General features: G+C 45.7%; 1 protein-coding gene across 1 annotated transcript in view; it reads right to left on the minus strand.

Annotated features, from left to right (window-relative positions):
* Window positions 1-2,146: 2,146 nt before the first annotated feature.
* Window positions 2,147-20,539, minus strand: part of DRD2 (dopamine receptor D2) — a 31,062-nt gene continuing 12,669 nt past the window's right edge. Inside the window, exons 2-8 of the mRNA XM_009472258.2 lie at window positions 10,690-11,002; window positions 7,647-7,756; window positions 6,988-7,124; window positions 6,140-6,330; window positions 5,192-5,278; window positions 4,210-4,549; window positions 2,147-3,638 (exon numbers count right to left, since the gene is read on the minus strand). Coding sequence (XP_009470533.1) covers window positions 3,445-3,638; window positions 4,210-4,549; window positions 5,192-5,278; window positions 6,140-6,330; window positions 6,988-7,124; window positions 7,647-7,756; window positions 10,690-10,971 — 1,341 coding nt within the window. The 5' untranslated portion in view covers window positions 10,972-11,002 and the 3' untranslated portion in view covers window positions 2,147-3,444. The remainder of the gene's footprint in view (window positions 3,639-4,209; window positions 4,550-5,191; window positions 5,279-6,139; window positions 6,331-6,987; window positions 7,125-7,646; window positions 7,757-10,689; window positions 11,003-20,539) is intronic.

Consider the following 20,539-nt stretch of genomic DNA (forward strand, 5'->3'; position numbering starts at 1 on the left):
CTGCAGGAAGTCGTGTTTTCACTGGAGATTTTCACCACAGAGGCAGTGGCTTTTTTTTCCTGTTTTCCCTTTTATTTCAGCAGGATTTAACAAGCTGGTTAGACCTACCGTAATTAGTTTACTCTTCAATCAGGAAGATAAACAGTATCATGACCGTAGTGGGAGCAAGCAGGCAAGCGCCAAATACAGCGCAGGCAGAATTCACTAGCTTCTTAATTACAACCTGTTCAGGGGGTGCGGAGCGCCACATGGGCTTCAGCGAGCTGTGAATCACAGGGAAGAAAAGCAGGAACAGGAAGGCTCAATAAGCAGAAATAAAGCATCAATTACAAATAATGAATCGCAAAATAGGGGCTATAGCAAGGGTCTTAAGTTCTTCTTCAGGAAGGAAGAAATGAAATCTTCTCGCTAATGTGCTCTAAAAATCGTATCCGTACCCTTACCATCATCAGCATGTCCTGCCATCTGAAGTCCTTGGGAAAGCAGTATTTTTTTCCGGAGTGGAAGTAGCAGCGAGGACTGTATTTGCCAGACTCGGATCTGGGGGCAAGAGGCCTCCGAGTCCTGTAGGATGCAACTGACTTCTCGCAATTTTCAGGAGTTTCTACAAACACCTTCCATCACATCTGTGGGCTGGTTGTCGTTGTGCCAGGTGCTGTACAAACAGATTGCAAAGACTGTCCTTACTCTCGGCATTAGCTTATTCTTTGTAAAGCCAGAGGTGATGATCTATTTTGGTCCTCTCTCGAAAAGAGTTATGAAGGCTTGATTCATGGGTGGAAAGCGCTTTAGCTTGTCGTCTTTAAGTCTAGATGTTTCATGGGAAAGGAAAACCTGCTGCAAAGGAGATGAACAGGCATGGCATTACCACCTTTCCAAGGGCAGTGGGGAATATAGATATTCCCACAAGATACCTTTGAGTCTGGAGTGTCAGGAACGAGTGGCTTAAAATATCATTGGGATGAATGATGTGCTGCAGGTAATCTCTCCCAACAAATACTTCAGCTCTAGGAAATGACACCTGGGTTTTTTTTTTTGTTCCGAGTTAACAAACATATGGAGGACATAGGCCCTTTGTCAGCAGCTCTTTTCCTCCACAACGGTTTGGAAAAGTTTTTTATCTAGTAGTTCAGGCGAGTTGAGCTATAAGGTTCTGCATCTGGATTCAGAAACAAAATTTTCAAACGAGGTACACAGCATTGAAGATGATGATTTTGTCCTGGGTTAACACTGAATGCAAAATAAAATTATGGCACAAAGTTAAGACATTATTCACGTTCTGCTTATTTTGAGGATTCACACCAGGTCTTAGTGTGGAGCACATATCACCTATGGCAACTTCCACATGCTTTAAAGCTTTTTTTTTGTCTATATGCATATTATTTTCTATTTTGATTCAGCTTCCCACCTGTTAATTCGCTAAGTCAGATTGCACCTTTCTGCTCTGTGATTGTAAATATGTTAGAAAATTGAGCAGTAGCTTGTTACTGTTTTTCCACCACAAAACCTACTGACTTTACATTATTCTTGGAATCTTTTAATTAATGCCAGTCTGAGTTCATTCCTATCACTGAGTGACCTTGCTTGGTTAAAATTGGGGGGCGGGGGGGGAAACAACCAAAAAACAAACAGACAATGTGTGCCTGAGATCTCTTGAGTTAGTGTTTCCAATTTTCTGGTTAAAAAAGGATTGGAAATTTTCCTGTGCTTCTGTAAGAAGTGTTTTTTCCCTTGCCTACAATCCTGTTATGGCACAAATGTTCCTTAGCCGTGCGTTGCAATGCTGAGACAAAAGAGTGACTGGCCCTGTCTTACATGTTCCTAACGTTTTGTTCTGACAGCATCGTGTAACACCTGGTTCAGGTATGCCAACAAAATGTTGCTCTGCTAAGCATGTACTCTCCTGTTCAGGTACCACACAGGACCTACAGCAGGTAACGAGAACTTGGGAGCCTGCCTCCGCATATGGCTACTGTAATCCCCTAGTTCTCCAGCTCCTGCATTAACTTCTAGCCAGACCTATTTCCATGTCGTTTTATTCATCTTACTATATTTTATTTACAGAGATATTACAAAATATATGTGAACGGAGTACAATTAGTAAGTACAGTGTGGATTTGGCAATGCCAGAGTCAGCGTGGTGAAATTATGATGTTATGGGTTTGCAATTGTTTTAATCCATGAAAGACACATATCCGAGGGTAAGGGATGCTGGAAACATCCAGACCTTTGCAGAGTCCAACCTGGGCATAGGAGCAGGTCCAGCTAGGGACTTTCTTGGGGTTTTATTCTGGCTTTTTCCAAAACACACAGTTTTATCTCTTTTACTGTTAATTTAAATTAGGCACAATGTTATTCTGCACTCTCTCTGTTGAGAGACAGAGGCAAATCATATCCGAGGTGTCCTTGGCTTCATGGTGCCCTGAAGTTAGGTGAGAAGAACTGGAGTTAACTTAGCTGACTTGTTCAAGTTCACATCTGAGACGGACATGGCTGCAGATGCCTCACCTGGCACACCGTCTTCATGTTTCTACATTCACCGCGCTAACACTCCTCACCTAGTTTTGTTACTTCTTGAGAGACTGGCGATGAAATGCTGGTGGGCACAAATTGCTGCTGGGCTGGCTGATGATAGATGACAGTTGGTGTCCTGTTTGATCTCAATGTACACCATGCAGTACAAGGTATCACTTCTTTAGTTTCTCTCCGCCTATTTTTTGGCTTGGGCTTCTGTTCAATTCATCCTATTTAATCATATTTACACTGATGTAGTGGTCCCACATGAGACTTACGTTCCCCTTCTTCCTTCTGCCTGTTGCTTGTAGGCCCACATTGTTGCAGGGATTGGATTTGTAGGCGGCAGAACCTTCTTAGCCCGCTTAGGGACCTCTTAAAGTTTTTCCTCAAGGCTTCAGCAGTTTAATACTGGGTAAGTCAGCTCGAGGTGAAGGCAAAGCTATTGCATGGAGTTTCCGCAAGCTCTCTGGCTCCTATTGCAAAGCGGAAAAGATGGTCTTGTCTTTGGTGAGATTGTATCAATGACTTAACACGCAAGCCGGTAGCGGCAGTGGCCTTGGCACCTTCACATGGCTCTGCGACTGTCTGTGTTAGATGCACTCAAGGTCAGGTGGCCACAGGCAAGAATCAAGTGAGTGTGTCCTGATTTTTGCTTCCGCTTTAAACACAGTGCGAGGGTAGCTCTGAAAAGTGCCCTTGGGAGTGGTGTCCCAGAGTCCAAAGGTCACCTCGAGGGATGAGAGAACCTCCCCCATGAAGGTCCTCGTTACATCCCCACCAAAAGGCGCATGGGCACGGCACTGTTGTAACACTGTAGGCCTCATGCCCGCTACAAGAGCTCGAGACCTCCCCATGGCTGCCCGTTTGTGTGCGTGAATGGCGTTGGTTTCTTTCTCATTCCTAAAAATGCGGTTGCTGTTTTTACTTTTAACAGTGGAGGATCTTCATGAAAGCCTTGCGAAATTCAATGTTGAAGGTGGTGTAAATAATTGGGTTGACAGCACTGTTGACATATCCAAGCCACGTAAAGGCGCTGTACATTGCTGGGGGGATGTTGCAATCGCAGTGCATGTTCAGGATGTGAGTGATGAAGAATGGGAGCCAGCAGATGATGAAAACACCTGGGGGAAAAGGAAAGAGACAGATTTTGATTGCTGAAAGCTGGACAAATTTTCAGACTATGAGAACAGTAAGGTTCTTTTGCGTATAAAGGAAAAATGTTTCCCCGAGGAGTAAGCCTTCTGCTTGTCTGTTTGGCCTCGGAGTCTATATTCTGAGTATCCAGGTACTGAAGAACTTCTCTGCTGATGTAATTATACCAATTACATCCAAAAATCTGGTCTTTGGAGGTGCCAGTTTCTTGCTGAGCTATGCTGCCTTTTGTGTTCTAGAAAGCCCATGAGCTAGCTCTCTTGCCCCTGCACCCAGGTGTATTTTGGCAGCCCAAACACCCCACAGATGGACAGCTTTCTGAGCCTTTTATGCAGTGCTGTGAACTGTTCCTGGCTGGGAAGGAGGTAGCCTTCCTATTGGCAGCCTCTTGCCTACATATCCTCTAACGTATCCAGTGAAACTATTTCTGTGGAGGCCTGGAAAAACAGTCTACACCGGCCATTCGGACTGGCTACCCTAATCCTGAGCAGCTATCGGGTTCCTGCAGAAACACAAGAGGAAGCCAACGCGCGCTCTCACCGAGTACAATGGCTAGCATCTGAGTGGCTTTCTTTTCCTTCTGCTGTGACAGTTTCCTCCTGCTCACGGTCTTGAGAAAGGCCCTTGTCTTGCCGTTGGGCATAGACTGGATCTCGAAGACCTTGGCTGTGTGGGGTGTTTCTTTGGCATGTCCATTCTTCTCTACTTTCCCAGGGCTGTCCAAGGGTGCCCGCAGGGTTGAGTTGGTGCCCTGATTAGAAGCAACTGGCACAACCAACTGATGGCTACTCGGTGCTGCTGGTTTGATGGTGGTTTTCTCAGGGGGACTGGTGCTGGACACCATCTCCATTTCCATCTCTTCTATGTGACTCTCCGCCTCCTGGACAAGAATCAAATGTCCACAACATAAAGACAGATAAATATACATAGAGGAGCAATGAACATTCCTTACAGAGTGAAGCTGGATGATGTTGAAGAACAATCAACCCCTCTTCTCCCTCCCTACATCTTTGGTAGATGCTTGGAGAAAGGGTTGTAAAGTGTTTATGGATAAGAATACTTTTGGGTAGATGGGATGGACAGAACTGCAGTGAATGGCTCTTCTTTATTGCACTAAGAAATGGAAGAGATGCTGCCTCCACTCCCCGTAGATTTTGTTTAGGTTTTCAGAATATAAATAAACAAAACCGAAATCAACAAGCAAGACCCAACAAAGCCAATGCAGTCCAAGACTTAAAATAAATTGAGAGGAGAAGAAAATCAAAGACACAAAATGTTAAAATGTCATGGCTTTTATAGCTGATCTTTACGTGAGCTTAGTCTGGCTTTTTGAGCTCTATGATCTTAAACCCCCTGCTTCACTCTAAGGAATGGGAAGAGTATTTAAATTTTGAGACTGAATGGTAACCTTTGCTCTTAGTTTGTTTTTCTCCCACCCTACATAAATTCATTTTGCATCCTGAGAGGAGAAAAGGGGAAAGCTAAATGCTCTGAAAAGCTACCACTTCTCTTCAACACTCACCACTTTGCGCTTATTAACTTGGAAACTCCCATTGGACTTCACAATAACTGTGCAGAGCTTGACGTCTTCTGGATGAGTGCATTTGTCCTAAGGGGCAAGCACCAGCTCAGAGGTTACACAAGCAGATAGTAATTGGGAAGGGAAGCTGGTAAGGGAGGCACGTGGAAATACAAACACAGGGCATGAAGCAGAAATTAATCAGTGTGACTGAGGTGCTAAGAATGACAGAGAACTACCCTGAAGAAGCAGTGATGGAGGCAAGCATCTGTTTGTGCCTTTCACCAAAGGAAGGAAACCAGAAAGATCTGCTTATGTCTCAGTCTATCCCTGTCTTGCTGCCTCCTTTGCTTGACACGACCCTGGCCTCTGAGGTAGTGCCTCTGGGACTATACATTCCCACCGGTCATTTTGCAGGTGCTGCGAGAGTAGCCTTTTGACAAGCGGTCTCACGCTTAGCACGCTCAGCTGGATGCCACTTATATCTCTCTCTCTCATGTTTGAGAGGCTGTTTTCACTGCAGAGGTGTCATTGCCAGTGATGTAGTTTGCACCACAGCCACACAAACAAACTCCATTGAACTTCGTCACAGCAGCAGGACTGACTCAGAAAACAGTATAGCCTGTAGTCTTGGGTAGGCCAGCCCAAACTCATCAGAGCCAAAGGAAATGCACTCTGGTCAATGAAGCAGCTCCTAATGCAGGTCTGCTGATGAAACATCCCCTGAGATCCAGGGAGGCCTGTAAAACACCAGCCAGTGACCTGATAATCCAGTGTGCGCAACTGGGACTCTGGAGTGGCACAGGACACAGCATTTATCTTTGCGATTCGCCATTTCACCGAGTCCAGCCAGTGTCATTTGGGGAAAGGAGGAAATGCTTTGGGGAATGAAGTGGAGCAAGGAAGGGGAAAGGACGGAGGCTGCTGAGAGCAGGGCAGCAACCTAGTTACCTTCAGCGGGGCTTGTGCGTCCGAGTCCCGGCCATGGCTGCTGCGCTTGGTGTTGACACGCTTCCTGCGCCTCCGGAGCACTATGTAAATCTGCACGTACACCAGCAGGGTGACAATGAAGGGAACGTAGAAGGAGACGATAGAGGAATACACAACAAAGGCAGGATTGGCAATGATGCATTCATTCTCATCTGGAAGACAAAAAGGTTCGGGCTTGTTGTCCTTGCTGCTTGGAGCTAGCACCGGGTTCCCCTTCTCTCTGCCACTTTCTGAAGGCACAGAGATACCCAGAGAGTGCGGGGTTTGGGCTCTAGGGAGACCACCACATCAGCTGGAAGTGGTCCCAGAACAGCAGACTCCCCTTGGGTCATAGGGAGTCACATATGGACCCAAAATCCCTGGCTACTACTTGCCTTATAGCTAAAAGCCTGCTGATCCCATGCTGTATACAATCCAGTCATCTTATGAAACTGATGGCTGAACAGCCAGTTCTTTTCTCTCCTGTCTTAGTGAAACTATTTGTCCCACAACTTTCCTTTTCACATGTTTTAACATAAGAGGCATTTTGATTTTGTAGTGGACAAATGTTAATGTAACACTGGCGAGTGTTATGTAAACTTCCACATAACCTCAGTCCTGACGTGTCTGGAACAGCAAGAGATGAAACGGATCCAGAAGCAGCTGACAGAAACAGTCTGGGATGACACCTGAAACAGGGATGGATACATCCCGATAAACCTAAAACCTGATCCCTGTGGTTTTTTCCTGACTTGTAACAGAAGACTGTCTGGGGACCCAGTAAAGCCAGGAAGATGCCAATAGCCAGCTGCAGGTGGCATAACACTCACCTGTGTTGTTGAGGCCAAAGAGGAGCGGGCAGGAGATGGCAAACGAGAGCACCCAGACCACAGCAATCATGACCGTGACCCTGCGCCTCGAGCTGTAGCGGGTATTATACAGCATTGGCATTGCTACCGCTGTGTACCTGCAGCGTGAAGATACAAACCCAGTCTATTGTTATTCTGCCAGCGCTGACAAACTTTGTGGGAAATTACACCTAGTTACTGTGTCTGAAAGCCCGGTCGAGCAAGAGAATATAGGGCAAGTCAGGTTTCGCAAATCTCCAAGATGCCTGCGTTCCCTGTTTTGGAGGGCATGAGGCTGGGGTCAGCTTAGCATAGCATTTTTCTTCCACTCTCTCTGAGCTACTGCCTTCCCATGGATGTCTGCTCCATCCTTCACGTGTATAAACAGAAGGACTGAACTAACGGGGACGTATACCGACAATTCCATTTACCTTCTCAAGACCAGTGTTTCTATGTCTGCTTCTGACGGAATCCCTACTCAAACCTTATTTAGGTCCTCTAAATTGCTCTTCAAAAGATGTCGACAACACTAGCTCTCGCTATTTTCAAGTCTCTGAGTCACAGGTAAAATTAGACCGCATAAAGATGGCCGTGACTTGCTACCGTGGATTTGACACAACTTGCTGCCGTGGAGCCCCCACCTGTCAATGCTGATGGCACAGAGGTTGAGGATACTGGCAGTACACATCATAACGTCAAGGGTTACAAAGATATCACAGTGGATCCGACTAAACCTCCACTCTCCAACCACCTGCAAAGAGAGAGAATAAGGTCAGTAAAAGAATTCACTGAGGATATGCTCTTGCAAGGGTCTAAAGGGAGAATTTTGCACAAAGCTGTGGACGCTTGCTGGCAGCTGGAGTTCTGCCGGTTCAAGAGGGATGAAAATTTTGTCTACAGGAGTTCCAGCTGGAATCAGGTCACAGGCAATCAGTCACGTGCTGCGTCAAGTAGGATTGTTTGCCGTTGAGCGCCTTCGAGGACTTTGTCCTGTCTAGTCTAAAGGTCTCAAATGATGGCATGGCCACAAAGGAAGTACTCTGCTCCATCCAAACCGTTCTTTAGAGCATTCCCCTGAGGGCTGGTGTGATTTTGTCCTTCCTAATTCCATTCTGTTACTCTGTATTGAGTTGGGCAGCCCCAACAGCAAATGCAAACCTGGGCGCGTGTTCCGATGACATAAGGGCGTGCAAGTCTCCTCAAATTCAGAGTGAACTGCGCAGGAGCTTAAACAGGTCTCTGAAGTATTGCAAAGAAGTAGGAGGAAGGAAATACATTAATTTTATATCCCAAGCACCGCTAATTCTCCTTACAGCTTTTTATTAGACGCTTTTTTGCAATTATACCTAGCAAAGATCAGCAGTAGAGAAGCATAAAAAATCGGGGTAGAAATTCCTTGCATGGTTGGGTTTTTTTTGTGAACGAAATGAATTTAATTCAGAGTGAAAATTCTTTGACACACTGCATGTTGTGATAAAGACAAAGAACTACTGATAACACTTCCAGTTACCACTAGCCTTTTTCTCTTCACTTATCTTGCTATTGAAACTGAACTTTGCCAATTAAGTTTAATAGCAATTATTAGGACTGCTGTATTTGACATGTGATGAAAAAAGTATATTTCCCTCTAATAAAAATAGAGTCCTACTGCATTTGAAAATAGAATGAATAAGATATCTATTCTTCAGTTATTTCTGCTCTGATATACATAACCATAGGCAGCATAAAGAAGGAAGAAAGAATGACTGCATTGAAGCCTGAGTGACAGGTGAATACTCAGTGATTAAAAAAGCACTTAAGAGACAGTTACATCAGTAACTTTGATGAGAATTTGCCTAAAGGTAAAGGTTTCCAGCCAGATACAAGCCTCTGCAAAATCAGTTTCCCGAACGCAGTTTTGAGTTTATGGGAGATGCCGTAAACTGCAGCAGTTCTTTCTCTTAGTGCTTTCGTTTATGTAGGAGAAACCTCGGAAGTTTGGAGGTAGAAGATTAGTTTGCATCGAGGCTGATTTTTAAAAGGATTTCCTTTTGATGTTCATTTTTGTCCGAGCTTGTGACACAAAGCCTAAAAAAAAAAAAAGAAGATATTTGCAGAACGAAGGGTTCTGGCCAGTTTTGATTTCCGATTGCAGACCCAGAGAGGGACCACAGTGTGCCTAACCCACGTCAGTCCAATGGCTCCTTCTCTCTCAGCAAGTATTTGTCATGGGTTTTGTCGCTTCAGGCTCGCAGTAGGTTTAGCAGAATGTGGATGAGAGCAGAAAGGGCAAAAGTAAATTTAAAAAAAAAAAAAAAAAGCATTGCTGAAATGTAGAGTCCCGATTGTCCTACTTGGTAGGCTAATGAAGCCGAGGCTCCTGACGACCTCTGTGTGCACGTGAGCCCAGAAAGGGGAAAGCATCTTACATCATTTCTGCTTTACTCTTCCACGTTAAAATAAGAAGTGTCTGAAAGACTTATAGCTGGGCCTAAGAGAGCAAGAGCTTCTCGCAGCATAAGCCTCTGCTTAAAATGGGTTGTCGCAAAAGAGGAATATAATTAAAGAGCGTAACTAGTCCCAGAGGCATTCACTACAATCACAACCAGCCTGTGGTCATGTTAATAAGCTTTAGCAGATGCATGATGCTTTACACTTTTAAAGTGCCACAAAAACAATAATTAACTAGAGTGATAATTAGTATTGTGGTTTCTCGACAGCCTATGTCATGTCAGTTGGTTTGTTTTGCTTTGCATTAATACTCTAATAGGCTAATTGATTATGGCTTCTTCCCCTGCTCTCCTCTCTGTTTTATCATTTTCTCTCCCAAACAAGTGCCTGAAAATTAATTGTAAACTCAGTATAGCTTCAGTCTCGTACTTTCTCACCGCCGCTCATTCTCTCTTGGTTGTGATTGCCGCCAGCGTGCCAGCTCTCAGTGGACTGAAGAACATGGGCATCCCAGCGACGGGGGCCAAGGGAGAGGGGCTGTGTATCTGCTCTTATTCTTTCCCCTAGAGATGCATTTCATTCTTTCAGGCTGTTTACTGTTGCAAGAGTCACTTGCCATCAAGTAAACAGGTGGCAGTCTTGGGAGCGTTTGACTTTCACAAGCCACAGTGCCGCTCAGATATGGTTCTGTATGGAGAAGCGTAGAGTTCTTTTGTAATAAAGTGATGTGCTAACGGCAGCAATGTGAAAAGTAGCTCGCTTGCGATTCTATTTCTCTCCTATATTGTGAGCTCACGTATATTGTGACTTCTACAATTGCCCGCTCTTCTTACTGCTGTAGCCCTTCGGAAACAAGGTTTTGACTACTGTTTGACGCAGTTTATTAGTGTGACACCCTTGTTGTTGTTGCAGACTCATTCTTATGCTTGGGAATGAACAGTTCATCTACGTAGTTTTGAAAACAAAACTGGGGTCCTTTCACTCTTGATGCCTCTATTTAAAGGCCAGGCTTTCAATGTAATTGGATTGTAATTTAGCCCTCTGAACAACACTGTGTTTTCAAGTCAGCCTGTCATCTGCCATCGTGTCCGTTTCCTGGAAAAATCTCATCAACTGTTAGGAAATTAAGGACACTTTTGTTTTGGGAAACTCGGGAGGCCTTGAAATATCTGCTGTCCAGGCTGCTAAACCTTCCATCTCTCTACCCATTCACCAGAAACATGCAGTACTGCAAAAGAAAACTGGGTCACCTACCTCCAGATAGACCACCCAAGGCATGACCAGAGTTGCTACCAAGAGATCTGCCACTGCCAAACTCACGATCAGGTAATTAGTGGTAGTCTGAAGGGCTTTTTCCCTGGACACAGCCATACACACCAGCACGTTGCCAAAAACAATGACAAAGATGAGGAGGGTGAGCAGCATGGCATAGTAGTTATAGTGAGGCTTCTGGTCTGCACTGGACTCGTTGAGTGGCTTGCTCCAGTTCCTGTCACCGATGTCACCGTTGTACCAAGAGAGGTTTAGGGGATCCATGGAGGTAAAAGTGCCAGGTTCCAGCTCCACCCTGACACAAAGATGTTGAAAAGACAGTCAAAGGCCGACACGTAAAATAAAAATAAAACAATTACGGTTGTGCTACCTCACTCTTGGGATTCTGTGGAGCCTGTTCCCCCTACCCTGAATTCCTGCCTGCAAATGGTTGACTGACTGGAAATGTGACGAAGACCCAGATGGGAGGCTGAACTGATGGTCAGATACCTAGGCAGCGATTCAAGCTGTTAATTTCTATTTCCAGTTCACCTCCCAGATTTCTGTGGCCAGGGATATTAATTACTCTGTGTTACAGCTGATTCAGGCAGAGTGCCTGGGATTTTTGTGTCGGCTCTCCAGACATTCCTTCACCACTAACTGCTCCATGTTAGGTGTGCACAGTTCAGGGCAGATGTGCCATGGCCTACTTTGTTTGTTTTTCATGTGCTTCATGGGGCTTTGGGCTGTGTTCTTTTTTTATTATTATTATTTCTTTTTCTTTGCTTTTCCTTATTTTTTTTTTTCCTCCAGCAGGGAAATGAATAAGTAAAAAAAACTATGAACTGAATTGTAATGATAATGAAACTTGACAGTAGCAGTTTTGAAGTCAGGGCTGGACTGTGCCTGCCTTCTGCCATTCCCCCAGTGAGGCTGCAGTGCAAAGGGAAAATGGTGGGGGCGTGACGGGGTGCCGTCCCCCAGCCCAGCCTCTGCCGCTCCTGGCACTGGGAAGACAGGTATCCGGGGAAATCTGCGGCATCACGGCAAACCATCGTTTCTTCCCTGGCCGATGGCCACGTGCTGTGCACTCTTTCAAAGGTAACACATAAACAAGTCATGGGTTTTGCTGTAGAGTTCCCTAGAACCTATTTAGGGTTTTGTGTTTGTTTTATTCAGAGATAGCAAAGACAACTGCACGTGTCTTTTATACTTAGGTTTTTGTGTTCATTTTACGCAGGCATAGCAAAAGCAACTGTAAATGTCTTCTGGTCTTTTGGACTTTTTCTGTCTCCCAGGGCTGCCTCTGTGCTCTGCTTCCTTAGCTGGGCCGTTTTTGGCACACGGTAAGGGGGCTGTCACCGAGAGGCTTTCCTCTGGTTTCCACTGGCTATGCGTCGGGTCCCAGGCTTACAGGCATTTTTTATGGACAAAGAGGAAGAAGAATGGAAATGAGCAGAACAGAGAAGAGGAAACGATATTCTAAAGAACTGTTGCTGTCCAGATATAGACGTTTGTGAGTTGTTAGCTGCAAATGCAAATGTTGTGGCTTCTGCTCTGATGATATGCTACAGCAGAGCTGATATCTCTTAGGTCATGTTTCTGTATGGTGCAGGCTAGTGAAGGTGGATGAATGTCCGTGAGGTTATATGGATTTTATGCTAGCAGCTGATGCAAAACAGTGATATCGGGACTCTGCGTACTCTAGATCATTGGCATCCAACTGCGCATATGTCCACATAGTAAGAAACTGGCTAAAATTTAAGCTACACCGTGCAGAGGGAGCTTGGCAGCAGGTGACTGTGTTGGGGTCTTTCTCTGGTGCCAGCATATGAAAAACAGAAATTCCGCATTTGCAGTGAGACTGCAGTATGTTTGGCCACTGGCTCTGGCATACCAGAAAGACTTTTTCCTGGCTGTGTGGTGAGGCTCTTTTGGCTCTTGTTTAGGTGGGCTCACTTAAGAGCTCCCAGGGCAGGATCTGTGTACTGGGTGCTTGTGATGGCTGGCACCATCTTCTGGGTATTTCCGCACCATGTCTGGGTCCTGCTGGAGTTTCTACACCCTTAAAAGGGATTTCCACATGATACGTGTTTGCTGAAGCAGTACGGGCTAAAGCCTGAGCATTGCCTCTGTCTGCAAATCATCCCTATCCCCTGCATAACCGAGCCAGTAATACAGGCAGAACCGGATGTGCTCAGATCTGACTGGCGCGCGCCCGAGCCTGCCTTTCGGAGAGCCACAAAGGCCATGAGGAGAGGAGCACTGGGCTGAATTTCACTGTATGAGCATTAATAGGTTCCCTGAGCTCACCAGAACCGCTAGCGCCAGATGCTCCAGGGACAAGCAGGCGGAGCGTTCTGATCATAATAGCACGGCTCTGGCATACAGCAGAGGCAGGCAGATGCTAGGGTCGTAGCTGTGCCACTGAGCAAGGTGAAATACAGCTCTGTCCCGTTTGTTGAAGCAGAGCTTCTTTGTCAACTGGTAAATTAGCATAGTGAGGCCAGCAAAAATAGAGTCGTCGTACCCAAACTGCCACCCACGGCTGCAGAGGGTCTCTGGAATGGCATTAATCCATGTTGATCATTTCAGCCCCTTGCCAGGTTTGCATGTGTGCTTAAAAGCAAAGTATCGAGATCTGTACCCGGGCCTGAAGCAGTCACTACATCAAGAAATGGTGACGTGTCAGAGCGTGATCAAAGAGTAATGGCAAGAGGTGTTTAAAAGCAAGTGGAGATTTTGGCCGCTTCGGTTTGGGCGTTTGTGGTTTGAAGGGACCTTATTCACTGCTCAGCACTTCCTAACATCAAGTGTTCCGTGTTGCTCAAGCTGGATCTCCATAGAGACCACTGCGATTTGAAAATCCAGCCGTGTTCTCGGACATCCCCAAACAGGCCATTTAATTTTCTTAATAAGAGACAAAGTGAATTCGATTTATTAAACCATGTAAGTGATCAAAATAGCAAAACATTTGCAAATATCAAATTCACCTGGGAACAATGGTTTCTTTATGTTTCACTGAGCTTTTGTGTGCTTTTCTCATTCAAAGAACAATTTGTATAATAATCCTTGGAAATTTGTTGCATATGGGTCCTTAATAGCTGATAATTCAAAAAGTGTCTGTCTGACAGTGCTATCAGCAGCACTTGATAGCTCTACAAATGTCGTCTTAGAAACTGTCAAAGTGTCAGAAATTAATTAAATGTTAGCTTATGTGACTCAGAGTGAAGGGGAAAAATCAATGCTAAATGCAGCAACAGTTTTTTCTTTTCTCCCGGTGCCCTTTGATAATGCAAAACTATCGAGAGAAGGCAGAAACACGCATAAAATGCAGGATGAAGAAAAAGGCACGAACATAGAAAAGTATCTTACAAGTATAAAAGGAGGGGAATGGTTTGATATGTGCAGGATCAGCCCCTTGGTCCTATCCTGCCTCCTCCTGAGCTCTGACTGCAGTCCACAAAAGGGAATTGCGCTTCGCGGAGAAAAGGCCAGAGCCAAGGGCGAGATGTGGGCGCGGTAGCTCTAGCCCTGCTCGTTTTACAGGCCGCCGCAGCTCAGCGGGGGAGTTGGAGGAACCACGTACATGTCCAGCTGCTGGGTAGTTACTTGATGGGGGTTAGGGAGGATACAGAAGGCCCTGGATAAAGTGAGCAAAAATCCTTTTTTGTTTCCTTCTGCAAGATTTTATTTTCTTCTTTCAGTAGAACTTTTTTTACAGCAATGATTTTTGTCTTTTCACGCAGCTGGTCATCATGAGGAAAGTTAAAAGATTATTTTTGAACATGGTGGAAATGAAAGGTTTGGTGTTTCTATTGTAAAAAAAAAAGAAAAAAAAAAGCTTTAATTTGGGAAAATGAAACACAAGAAATGTTCCAAATATTTTGCATGAAATAGGGAAACTGAAACACAGTGCAATTTGTGGTCATGCAATTAAAGGCTGTATCTAGTACATATCCACATGGTACAGAACTACAATCACATGGACAACTGTTAATTCCTAACTTCTGAGACTTTGAGTTTTCAGTCCTAAAAATAATCTTAATTTCTCCAGACACAGAACTGGCATCATTTGGAAGCATTACGGTGGCCATTAGAGTGTCTTGTGAGTCTTTCAGTACTGCTTTAAGGAGCGCTTTTTATTTTACTGCTGACAGTTTCTCAGCAGAGAAGAAAGAAGCACTTAAAAAAGCTGACGAGAAAAGAGAGTGCTTTTTACTGCGTTTGTCCAGGCACCTGCGTTTTCCTACGGAGGCAGAGGGAAGGGATCATAAATACAGGGAAAAGGCAGGACAAATGGCACCTCTCTACGCACTGTCCCTGTGGGACCTTGTCGAGTTTCAGTATCCCTGTACGCTAACGCCAGAGGCAAAACAGAGCCTCAGTTTTAGCTGAGACTTCGGATGCAGATGTCGGTAGAGTCCTGAAATGGAACAAATTTCTTTGTGAATTAACTGCAGTAAAGCCGCTTTAATTCCCATACAGAGTCCATGCAGACTTTTAGTATGGCTGAGCTAATCCAGATATGGATTTACCGAGAGGTCAAGGGCAGGACAGAGCAGCAAGGTTGCAGCCTTGTGTTTGATGGCAGCAGCGCAGCAGCACGCCTGCACCGCACAGAGCGTCTCTGCTGCTTTCCCCTTCCGTCGCATCGGGCCGACGCCCGGGTCTGTGCTAATCCCTTTAACTTCCTTGGGCGCCCCTGTTCAAGCATGGCCTAACTGGGAAGCAGTTTGCCATCCAGAGGAAAATAGCCCCTCTCTACAAGGTCCCATGCTTTCCAGATGCCTTTCAGCAGCTGGAGGAAATCTGCTGTCTGGCTGCTGCTCCCCGCTGGAAATGACAGGGAAAAGGGAGCCAGGATAGAGGCTGTAAATGCAGAGCCAGAGTTTTTCTCTCCTTTGTGGTGAACTCCCTATTCTTTTCAGAAAGCAAACTGAGAAAAATGTTTGTTTGCAATGCCAGTATTTCTCCTTCGCTCCTCGTGAGTGATCATCTAATTACATTTGTGGCAAACAAGCACGACGTCTCCCTGGCAAATGTGTAATGTTCACAACTGGCAGCGACAAAACCGTTTGTCTTTCTGGCAAGATCTGAAACATGAAATGTGTGCTAAGCAGAGAAGCAGAGTTTGCTATGTGATAGAGAGAGAGATGTACCAGACAGCTCCCTGGGAAGCAGGGGCTAAAAGGCTCCAGCAGAAACTCGTACCTACAGCTCTCCTGTGTTTGAATAGTATCCTGGGTCTACCCCCTGCTCTTAGGGCTGTGCTAGGTCAGGTATGCCTTGATGCGGTGCAAATGTCTCCCCCCCCCCCCCCCCCCCCCCCCCGAAATAACAAAGATGTAACACTCTTTTTGGTCTTTACTCTGCAAACACCCTCGGGCATAAAATATTCACAGGCCTGATCCTGAGCTAGCATCAGCGCCTAGCAGACACCGTGATGCGTGTCATTGCAGCATCTGGTTTCTGTTTGGTAAAGGTTTGTGGCCTTTGGAGCTAATCTGGGCTTGGCTGCCAAGACACGCAGTCAGCCTTTGCTTCTTCATGAAACAGTATGAAATTCCCTAAGGTTTTGCCCCAGACGTAACGCATTTAAGATGAAGTTTGGAGCTCAGCCTGGAGCGGGCTGGTAGGGGCAGGAGCAGGAGCCGAGGGACGCGGCTGTGGGAGCTGCATCCTGCTCCCTGCCGCGACGGCTGACTCGCACCTCCCCTGGGCAGGCAGGGCACGGTGGGGGCTGCAGGCAGCCAGCAGCACTGATGTGAGCTGGGGAGGCTGTTGGTTCAGTATGCTTTCTGGAGGCCAGCGTTCTCATGGACTCCAGACACAGCCACGCTGCTCGACTTGGGACTCCTGGTTGCTGGAGCACCTCAGTGACTGAACTCTCTGTAGACCTAACAGGGAAACAACAAGAAAAGCCACCAGCAACAATATCCTGATGGCCGACATTCCCACGGCAGCCTCAGAACAGTCTCTACCTCCCTTTCCCAAGGTATTTCTTGCACGCAGTTCTTCCCAGATTGCCTGTTTCCCTCTGATTGCTGCTACCCAGACATACCCATCAGGTTACTGCAAGTGTAGCCCAGGACTACGGGAGGAAGGTGTTTAGAGACAGATTTGCTCCAAAGACATTTCTGTCTCACAGAAATCAATGTCTAAGTGAAATTTGCACAGTACAGTGCCTCCCTGAATATTGTCATTTTCCTCTGAAATTTTGGAATCAATGGGCCACAGGCAAGCTGTCAAACTGACATCCTTTCTGTCCTGAGGATGCTTCTTGATGCTGTTTACTGGGCTCCACTGAGAATGCGACTGAGGCATTCCAGTCAAGGGAAATAACATGTTCTTTTGGAGCAGGGGGGTGGTGGGAGAGAAAGAGAAGGGGGCGAGCGTGTTTGAGGAGCTGGGTTTTCTTCCCTGTTCAGGAGCACTGTGCAAAGGAAAGCAGCTTCTGAAGTAGTTTTGCTATTTCTTGCATGTAAGCCCAGAATCGATAATCCATCCTGTGAATTCCTGGTCGTGGCTCATTGGAGAGCAAGGAAGGTGTGTAACAGCTAGCAGTGAGTAAGAACCTCTTCCCACCCACTTCTACGCAGGGGACAGCGTCTGCAGACGTTGAGGAGGAGGAGGAAAGGTCAGGAAGTAGGAAAACATGGTAAATCCTGTCTTGACCCGAGAACCGTAGTACCCACTGCTGCTGCTAATGCTGGTGAAAAATCATGGCCACCTGCCTTGGCATCTGACACTCCAGGATCAGCCGATACACTGAACACAACAAGCAAAGTCCTAGTGGCTTTAAATAAACATGACTCCCCCAGGCACTGAGTAGGACGTACAAATATAGCAGGGATTTGACAGTCATGACTGATGAGGTCCTGGCAGTAATTACATTTGAAGCAGTTCTGAGCACTGACTGTGTCTCTTCAGAAGGCAGTACGGGCCAACCTTAATTTTCTACCCTCCTTGCATTTTCTTAGCGGTAAGTCTCTAGCAATAAGTAGAATCCGCAAGCAGTAGGCTCAGCTACCTCTGCACCTAGAGGTACAGAAATTAGAGACAAAGATCCTGACAAGGCTGCGGTTTTTTGGGGGGCTGAATCCTAACCTCAGCACTCTGCAACCTTTGTGTCTATCCAATACAACAGTTCTTCCCACCAGCTCCTTGCAAAAGCCTCTAAGAAAAGCTTCCTCCTCTCCTGCCTTTCTATATAGCTGCCCGTTTTTCAGATCCTTTGTTATTTGAAATACAAGCGCGAGGCATTTTAACCACAGCTATTGCTCACTTCTGATTCAGAAACATCGCTGCGTTTCACTTGGTCTCGCGCAACAGCTAATTGGATCTTCCTACTAGAAAGCGTGCCCCTGTCCCCCCCGGAGTCTGTTGTAAAGCACCTAATCCAAGCGCTTCCTCCTGTAAGTGCTCAGAAGCGCTATCAGCATGGGGTTTGTACACAATACGCTCCTGCCACATAGGCCTTTGAGTCACTGACTTTAACCGTTCTTCTCGCTGATGCCACAATATTTTCTGTTCACAGCGCTTTGCTTCTCAATAATTGCGTTGTTCGGAGCTCTCTGCACTAATTCTGTAGCGTGAATCACCACCTCCCCAACAGCAGCGCTGGGACGGAGGGGGAAGAGAACCACAGCAGCCTGAGCTCCTTTCTCTGGAAAGCAGAGAGAGTTCCCTTCCCGCGGGAGCGGGTGGCAGGGTGATCTTCTTGCAACAGCCTTGTGCCTCAAGAGCTGCCAGGCTGATTCCTGGTTTTAATGCAGGTGCTCTGACGCTTTTGACTTCAAGAAGTCGCTCGGATTCTCAGTTGTCCATTTGTGGTATTAGCGCATTCATCGTCCCTCTTTCCCTGTGATGCCATGAATTTTTGCCGGAGTTTGCAATTGCGTTGCAGGGAGGAGAGGGAATTTGTTTTTCTTTTTCCCAGAGCACTTGTCCGTTGTCCCTGGGTGCAGTGCTGATGGAGCAAAACGTTCCCCGGGACCGCTGCGGTCTTGGCAGAAGAGGCACAAAGGGAGCAGAGCGTGTTCCTGCCCTCCTTATTGAAAACCAGCGCACGCATTGCTCTGGTCCGTTTGGAGAAGGATGTTCTAAAGCTGAATTTCACTGGGAATTGACTGCCTCCTGCTTTCACATCCTTTGGAAATTTCACCCTTAATTAAAGGCTTGCCAGGTTTTTTTGCAAGTCCTAATGGAAGGGTAGAATTTGGTGATATCTTTCCCAGAGGTGGAGAAACACACATTTCACTTGCTTTAGTGTGTCTTTCTGCTAGTAAAAAGCAGATTCCGTTTTTAAAAAGGCCTTCTCTTTATTCAAGACCTGCAGCTTGTTGTGGGGTTTTATCAGAAATGGCTTGGAATTTTCAGATTTTAACAACATCTCAGTCCAATATGTTAAACAGTCAAAACTAATAACTTTTGCAAGGAAAAGTTGTAGTGGGTTGGGTTGTCCTTTTTCCTAAATAAGCTTTTTAGGATCTATCAGGATTTCAAACCTGTTAAAACACCTCACACCAAAATGAGAGAAGAAGGAGAAAAAAACCCCCACCTGTCTACATTGAAATTGTAGTTAAATTGTGCCCTTTTCTCTGAACAGATCTAACTCAAAACATTTTGGTAACCCCAGTTTGGAATATATTTTGCGAGTATTTTTAGAAAATTCGGAGCCGTTCCCCCTTCAGATCAGGTTTCCAAGACTTCTCGCACGGGCTCTTAAACCACCGCGGCAGCCATTAGAGCATGCGGTCTCACTGCTAGCCCTCCCCAAGGAGACTCGCCGAATGCACGGACAGCCATCTCGCACACAGAAGGGCAGTTTACATCGCAAATCACGAGTTTTCCTTCCAGAATGGAAGCAGGTAAAAATAGTTTCCTCCAGCAATGGTCTCCCTCCAGAAAACCCCATCACTCCCTCTACCCGCTAGAAGAGAGCTTTGACTCCTGCCTGGCAGGCTGCTGGAGTAGAGCCATTGAGTCCTGTTACTCTTTAAGAATATGTGGGTACGGGGCAAACGTTAATCTTTTGAGCATTTGGCAGATTAAGAATTTTGCAAGCTGGAGCTACTCCAAACGCAGCCCACTTGAACAGTTCTCAGCTTGGTGGAACGGATGGGCAGATAAGGCTTTTTAAAAATAATTTCTGACCGCATGTGCTTTCGATTTTGGACACCCAACCAGAAATATTACACAGATCTTGATTTTCCGTGTTTAAAGGTGAAGAATTTATTTCTTATAAACAAAGACCCATTCCAAAGTCTTATGTTGGGCTCATTCGAAAACAAATTGTGGAAACAATCGGATCTTGCACCGCAGGATCTGATGAAATGTGTAACAGCTGCAGACAAGATTGTGAATTAATAGCGTAGGTATTGCGTATCACCTCACTCCTGCGTTCTCACGTGGAGATGGCCGCCGTCAGACAGGTCTTCTGACTAGAAAGACATTGGCTCTTATTAAGTATTGCATTACTATAGACCTAACGTGCTGTTCTGCACAAAAGCCCATTTTTTTCTTAATTCTTTTATATGTGTCTTAATGCCAAATCTGACTAGCTCTGAGCCTCTGACTAATCTAATAAATTCCCAGCCTTGCGATACTGATGATCTATCTTCTTTTAGAATTTGTTATGTGTTTGAGATCATCCACCAGTGTCTGCAAATAACCCTTAATCAGCAGTAGAGCTAATTGTATTATTTTTGAGGAATTGAAAAGGTTGAATCTCTTCACTCCCCATCCCCAGTAGTTACATACAGCGGCGGCTGAAATTTGAGCAAAATATTTACTTTCGAGTACTGGTTAAAATATGGCAGATGTTTCAGGATTTTTAAAAATTATTTGG

The sequence above is a fragment of the Nipponia nippon genome, unplaced genomic scaffold (assembly GCF_047370975.1).
Source record: "Nipponia nippon isolate SJK-2023a ecotype South Korea unplaced genomic scaffold, ASM4737097v1 scaffold_28, whole genome shotgun sequence".
NCBI lineage: Eukaryota > Metazoa > Chordata > Aves > Pelecaniformes > Threskiornithidae > Nipponia > Nipponia nippon.